General features: G+C 34.1%; 2 protein-coding genes across 3 annotated transcripts in view; both read right to left on the bottom strand.

The window, feature by feature from the left end:
* Positions 1-1,123: 1,123 nt before the first annotated feature.
* On the bottom strand, positions 1,124-4,764 carry LOC145694689 (uncharacterized). Its single transcript, XM_081771196.1, has 2 exons — positions 2,566-4,764; positions 1,124-1,702 (listed from the first exon to the last, which is right to left on the bottom strand). Exons 1-2 carry the CDS (start codon positions 2,580-2,582, stop codon positions 1,417-1,419), a joined length of 303 nt encoding a protein of 100 aa, XP_081627322.1. The 5' UTR covers positions 2,583-4,764; the 3' UTR covers positions 1,124-1,416.
* Positions 4,765-4,909: 145 nt separating this feature from the next.
* The window catches only part of LOC145694688 (transmembrane protein 120 homolog), a 64,128-nt gene continuing 61,177 nt past the window's right edge, over positions 4,910-7,860 (bottom strand). For both annotated transcript variants that reach the window (XM_081771194.1, XM_081771195.1), the window contains exon 7: positions 4,910-7,618. In XM_081771194.1, coding sequence (XP_081627320.1) covers positions 7,271-7,618 — 348 coding nt within the window. In that variant the 3' untranslated portion in view covers positions 4,910-7,270. The remainder of the gene's footprint in view (positions 7,619-7,860) is intronic.

Raw genomic sequence — 7,860 nt, 5'->3', positions numbered from 1 at the left:
TCTATAGCATCTATATACGTATATTGAGCTGGATCGGCATAAATTAAGAAATTACCACCCCCCGATACATCTAATTCGAACTCTGCCGATATCCTTTATAAAAAGGTAAAATATGAGTAGTGATTAGTGTCATTATTAAGTTGAGACGAAAAAGAAATTCTAAATCTATAGGAATTTGTCTAAAACTATTTAAAAATTTTCTTTGAACAACCACGTCTAAAAAAAAAGGTGTGAATTCCTCCCGAGTCAACTAAAGATATGATTACAATTTGTGATTTACCAACTCGCACAATAACACCAATATTATCTCAATGTTTATGCAACCACCCCGAGTTCAAATTTAATTGTGGATTATATCCTCCAAGCTTCCTGAAATCAACTTGAGAGGCGGATCTAGCCTGGGGCGCCTAGGCCTCTCAGTTTTTTTGAATGACAAACATAACTGAAGCTATTATTTATATATTTTTGAAAGTTTATACTAAACTCCTGACATATCTATCCTTGTTCCCCCGCCAGTTTTTACTTTCTAGATCCGTCTCTTCTGGAATCATTGAAATGAATAACATTCCTAGTTTTATGTCTCAGGATTATCCTTTAGGGTAAAGATGAATGATTAATGACAGTAAATGATTACGAAAGAATTGGTGGAATGAAAACTTGCGAGGAAATGGGAGAACCCACAAATTCGTCTGGCGCGGACCCCAATTAAAGATTCTAACACCAGGTACTCTACTACTGAACCATCGTGAAATGAAATTAACCCATAACTACCCAAATTATTTTGTTTTCCTGATTTTAAAATATTTTCAGTTACGTTTGTTCCATATGATCGTAGTAAATGTGTAAATAACGAAATTTTTGTTGTTATTGTTGTAATGTGTTCGCTGTGAACCGTGTCCATATGGACACGCTGGGCAGATATGGGAGCATTTTGAGCAGATTTTCAGCTGATCTTAAAAATGGTTCTGATACTTATTTTAATATGTGATGGAGAACTTGTGCCCATACACTCTCTCTCTCTCTCTCTCTCACACACACACACACACGCACGCACGCACGCTCATGTGTGTTTGTTTGCGAACACACACACGATAAACACAAATAGAAAACATCAATATAGTAATCTTTGAAGAAAAGTATTTTTGTATGAGTACAAATGAATGACAAATTGACCACAATATATACAATATATATTTGCTAACACACTGTTTTGTGAGTGTCGCTCATAACAATGTATTTCACATCAACCCACTTGTCTCTGACAATGTCTTTTCACTATTTGGATATGTGAAAACTTTCAAAACATTCGACGTTCAATTCAACATTGCACTTTCCACAGTATGCGAACTGCTGATGACTTCTTGCAAGCATCACCAGCGCACCTTCTTTTCTGTTCAATGTTTTGTGTCAGATTGTTCATACTATCAAAGCGGATACTATCGGAAACTCTAGAACATGCAGTGAAATGAACGGTTGGGCGTCCAGCTGTTTTTGAAGTAGACCCATATTTGGAGCAAACCCACTGATATTATCTGCTGTTTCCCCAGCGTCTTCATCTGCAAAATCCTCACTCTGCACGGCAGGATCAGGTGGAGAGATGAAAGGTGAATTAGCTACTGGAGCATTTGTATGCTCCTGTCCGAAGAGTATATCTAATGTCTGTTCCACTGTTACTTCTGTAGCTAGGGAGCTCTGCAATCCACTGAAAGAAAAAATATACATATGTAGGTTACATATAGTTTAGTTTCAAAACAGTAATAAAAGGGAATGACGAGTAAAACACTGGAAAAACTTAAATATTTTATGACATATCTACTACATTATGCACGGTTAATTGCTCCACTAATTCAAAAAACAAACTTTAGTAATGCATTACGTTTTTTTTTCTTTCTTCCGGACACGTATTCAGAAATTACTTGTGAAGTGCGTCCAGGGACCTCCGGGGAACGTATTCCGGAACCTACCCCCCCCCTAAAAAAAACAGCTGTTTCCATAATTATGAGTACGCATTATTCTTCTATCTTGTTTCTCATAAAATTACAATTACAAAAAATTAAAACACGTAGGGTTGTTATTTATCGTAATAATATATTGTTTTAGATTCATTAAGGGCAGATGTTTCTGTGAACATTGGTTGCAATAATTTAACTAGGTCAAAATTTTACTTTATAAAGTGCACGGGCTACGCATGTATTTCTATACTCTATATACAAGATGGCCAAATAAATTTACAGTTCTTTCATGTTGCAATTAGTACTAAACTATTATGAATCGAGAAATTAACACTATGCATAGAGTACAAGGGTTCTATTTTCTGATGATCTTACATGAAGTGCGTCATATAAGGTACAACCTGCAGTTAGTTTCGTTCATAACTAGACCAAATTGACATCATTACTGCCCATCGTGTCATATGAACACGCATCAATTTGTTCATGTGCTGAATGCACAGGATTATGAACAAGCGATTTCCAACAATATAACATGTTACACTACAATGTTGGTGAATAACATAACAGTTATGTCCCAATAATCAATTGTGATAATTACATAATACATACGTACCTGGTATCTACACTCATATTTTTCCAGTGTAGAGAAACGCCGCCAAAAGTATTCAGCTGGACTAGTTTCAACTGCTTTCTATCTAGACTCTGTACTACGCAAACAAAAGACACACATGTTTAGCCACTCCTAACAGAGTAGCCAGGTCACAAAATCTCCCAGGCATAAAAAGTTATCCCTATTTGCGTGTCCATATAGACACGCTGGGAAGTTATGAGTTAAGTTTTACGTTCCGCGGTTAAACCGACTAGGCTAAAATAGATGAGAAATAAATGAAATGGTGGAATGAAGAAAGTGGGAGGAAACCTACACACACGGTGAGCCATCGTGTTCCTCTTTTAAACTATGCAAAACAATCACATTTCTAATATCGTACTTCGAATGTTTTTAACAGTCCTGATACAGAAGGAAATTGTAACAAGTCGTTTGTAGTTTAATATCTATGGATAACCTACTGTTTCATTTTTCATTTACCGTAATCACTAGCCTGAAGGTTTATTTTCCACTTTCTGATGAAGGATTTCGACCGAATTCTAAATAACACGACAGCACCAAAACTGTTAAACCTGGAGTAATAATTCTTCGTTAGTTAACTGGAAGATGCTCCTTACGGCTGCTTTCAAAATGTGTGTTTTGGTTTAGCAGCATTATTCCCACGTTGTACACAGTAAGACAAGGGTTCGAATGCGAGTATTTAAAGTCACACTGAAGTAATCCATTCCTGCAAGCTACATTTTTTTTTTCAGTACTTCGATATGTAATAATCTGTATCCAGTTTTGATACCAATGTCCAATACGAGGGTCTTCAATAAATCCTTTGAAAAAGGATAAAACAATAATTTTGGGCATTTTTTAAAATATAATCTCCTTTTAGCACGACACATTTTCCCCAGCGTTTCTCCAGCTTTTTAAAGCCGTCCAAAATGTAGGATTTCGGAAGGTCCTCAAAATAAGCATCTGCTTGGGCGATGACTTCCTCGTTCGACATAAATCATTTTCCGCCGAGCCATGTTTTTCAAGTTTGGAAATAAAACAGTCACGGGGGCCAAATTTGGTGAAAACGGTGATGAGGTAATAATTCGAATTTTAATTCTATAATTTTCACCATCAAAACGTTTTGATGGAAGGCTCTCAACCGGTGCAATAACGACACACAATACTCTCCATTTATTATTTATTCTTTTCCCCAGTAATCGATGTAGACGATTCCGCATGCACCCCAAGAAACTGTGGTCATTATCTTGTCGGCCGATTTCACCTTCTTCGGAACTGGATCGCCTTAAAAAAAAAAAAAAAAAAACCCTGTTTCGACTGTTCCTTTGTTTCTGCAGTAGTATATCCATGTCCCGTCCGCTGTTATGTATCGACGTAGAAACTCGTCGTGATTGCGATGAAAAAGCGCCTAATCAGCCTCCGAATCGATCACACGATTGCGTTTATTTTCAATTGAGAGCCATCTTGCCGAGATTTTTTTCTTCAATCTTAATTTTTGGTGCAAAATTGAAAACTCTGTACCCTGTGGCCTCAACTATTTCGTGCATTTTGATTCGTCGATCATTAAAAACCATATCGTGGATCTTGTTAATCATTTCGGAGCAAGTCACTTACACTGGACGTCCCGAACGATGTTCATTTGTGGATGTACGGGCACGTTTAAATTTATTTACCCAATTGTAAACAGTCGCAAACACAGGAGCAGATGTGCCATGAACTTCATCCAACTCTGCTTTGATCTCTTTTGGTGTTAATCCTTTTAAAATAGAAGTGTTTAATAACCGCACGAAACTCACTTCGTTCAATTTTTCTGAATAAACACAAGTATGTTTCTTCAATCGACTATGACAATGAAACTACATGACGGATATAGCTCCAACTTTAACAACAGTCTACTGAGGAATGACTTACTAAAAGCAAACTTTTTTTATATACTATAAGTATCATTTTTCGGATTTTCTGAAGACTTATTAAACGACCTGTCTGACTATTTAGAAAATTCAATTCAATATCAATATCACTGGCTATTTAGAAAATTCAATTCATCGATAAATATGTAAGGAATACTTTTTATGCTTGTTGAATGATCACGTAATAATATAAAATGAGCAGGGCGAAAAATAAATAAAAGAACCACAATCATTCTCCATTTTAACATTCTTTGTATAACTCAATGAATGAATGAATTGTTGGAAATAGTACCTCTAACTTAAGAAATGCTAGCCTTCCATGTTCAGCTTGTTCAATTTCGTCGCCAACGAAAACCATTAATGGGATGAATACTGGGTTAACTTCTATATTTTAAGTATTTTACCGTAGAAGTATTGATTTTTTTTTTTGAATAAAACAATTTCTTCAACACAAAATATATTAATTACAGATATCTATATGTATATATATATATATATAATATTCTCTCCAAAATTCAAGCACAACAGCCTGTATCTACAATGAACAATGAGAAACAATTTTGCTTTTATCAATGAGATATGACATGGTTACTATTACATTGATATAAAAGATAAATACACCAGTCAACAATTTGGTTTAGGAAAAAAATAATTTCTTCCTCTTTTTCTTTCTTCGTCAATTATTTTTACACAGTGGATAACCCTCCCCTCCCTCCCAAAAAAAATAGTTATTTGAATCTAGAAAAACATGTCAAACATTTAGAGAACACATTCTGTAAATACTGATACTTCTTTGTCAATGCAGCCTTCAAAAGTCCATATAAATGGTACTAGTGTATCGTTTAGCCTTTTCCATTAACTAAAGCCCTGCATCAATAGCAAATTAACTCTTCTTAATTCTAGAAGCTACCTTGCACAATGCGTTGCTCTGATCCTACATTACTCCTACAATACAAACAGTTTAACTGTACATAAAAGTACAGGTATCTTCTGCACTTCTATCTCTTAGTCCTCCTGCCATGATAAATACATTAATGAAATGTATACAGTTACGTACAAATACACTTACATCTTTACAAACTGTTTTATAATTACATAAGTTAATTTGCTCAACATGTGCGTAGATTACGCAATCAACAACATCACATTAATATGGCAGGTTTGTCATATGGAGAGTATATACGTATATACACACACGAACACACACACGCACACCACGCTGAATACAATGCATCGCATACATTCGTCTCAACAGAATATACAGTACTGAACATATGCCATGATCTAATTTAAATTGCTATTTTCCTTCAGGTTATCACGTGCTTGCCGTAACATAATTCACAGTGATAACTAATATCACAAGCTTTTACAGTAGTTAAAAAAAAAATCTACTATTACGACTTCTATATTTAGATTGATTTGAATTCTCGTACGAAAGTAAGAACTTACTAATTCGTAGCAAAGGTTTATGAAACTATTTTATTTTTTTATATATTTATAAAACGTACAATATGATTTAATTAGGAAGACCTAATGAGGTTAAGTTCACCACATACCATTATTGCCCATTTTTTTTATTGATTTTCTTATTTTTGGTCAAATTACTATTTCTTTGGTCAATAATATAAGCACTTGATTGTATTTTTATTTTCCTATTTGTTATGTTCATCGGAAACTATTATAAAAATTTGGACTTGAATTCTAACAACATTTACTCGTTCAAGCAATGAATTATTTGAAACTTATCAAGAGCTCTGTGAAAAAACAATTTTAGCTTTCTCGAACGATAAAGGAAAATTAAATGAATTAAATGGTAGGCTATTTTACAAATCGCTTATGCCTACAATAATTTTCTTCCAACATTTCTGATAGTTAAATATTTTCACTTCTTTACCTACTTATCCACAAAAGTGTAGATAAAACTTGCCTCGACATGAAAATGATCAAATATTGCTTATAATTTTCAACATAAACGCTAAACACTAACTTTCGAGTATCCTTAGAGTTTCTTCAGGAACAAAATCTATGATTAGATAAACTAGTAATTTGAACGATTTTAGAAGAACCAGCTTCACACAATTAATATGGGTCCGTGTTTTCAAAATCGATAGAGATTTGCTGAATTCTAATCATTTTTTTTTAATGACTGCTAAACCTGCACACAAGAAATTTTATATTGCATATATATATATATAACAACCCTCTCTTTCTTCATCGACAATAAATAGATAGATATGACACCTTTATTTTTCATTGCATTGCTCAGCAAAATTTTTGTTAAATTAATTTTAATTTACTAGAGGAAATAAGTCAAATTAGGAAGAGACACCAAGTAAAGGGACAAAAGTGCAAGTCGAATACGCTTTTTCTATAGGATAAATAATATTAATAAACAAATTAACCTTTATCTTGATAATTTGGGTACTATTACAGAAAAGGAGCTGCTTATTAATGTATCATTTTCACGCCGAACACGTAAAAAAAAATCCATACATGTAACTAAGGGGTGTTTTCACGACGCTTTTTCCCTTCAATGAATTAAGATCGAATCTCGATATGTAAACATTAATTAATACATGCATACGAACATACACAACGTAAGCACAAATATACATAGAAAAATCAAAATCTTAAATAGAAATTACATTCAAACATACTATTTTATAATATGTATATGTATATATATATATGTACACACACACACACACACACACACACACACAATGATTATGACAATAAGATAGCTTCGAAAAAAAAATAATATCGGCATTTCTTTCTACAATGTTTCCATGTATATCCAACTACTGTTCTTTCTTGTCTTCCTGTATGGTGTCGATGTGATTCAAATGGATTCCATCACCAATTTTATTTTCTTCAATCTTAGTTTCTGCAGTTGTTACTGTCCTGTCATTGCATTGATCTCCTGTGCCTCCTTCCGATGCTGTCTTCGCAGGCGATTTCTTTGGTTGTTCATTGACCGGGAGTAGGTTATTAGAACTACGTTTCGATAAGAACAATTTATTACATTTCGGGTTATCAAAGCGATATTTAAGTTTCACTTTCTCATCAAGCTTCTGCGGGATAACCATCGATGTTGTAACAGCGTTCCCCAGGAAAAGTACGAAGAACAGAATACTTAGGGCTGGTATCTGGAAAGAAATAGAAATTATTGTAGAATTCACTTTCACAAGAATAGGATTAGTTGTTGTATGCTATCAGGGCAATCTTATTGCAAAGACACAATGGGTAGTTGCCAACGAGACCCGATTCTAAAGTTACTTACTATACCACAATGATAATTACTTAAATATTTCGTGTCTCCACAATGATACAATTTCCTAACACAAGCTGAAAAAGAAAAAAGGAAACAAACGATGAGAATTGGAAATCA

Source organism: Thermobia domestica, chromosome 9, assembly GCF_964235325.1.
Source record: "Thermobia domestica chromosome 9, izTheDome1.hap1.1, whole genome shotgun sequence".
In the NCBI taxonomy this organism is placed as follows: Eukaryota; Metazoa; Arthropoda; class Insecta; order Zygentoma; family Lepismatidae; genus Thermobia; species Thermobia domestica.
Note: the sequence above shows the minus strand (reverse complement) of the source record. Positions and strands in the feature narration are given on the sequence as shown.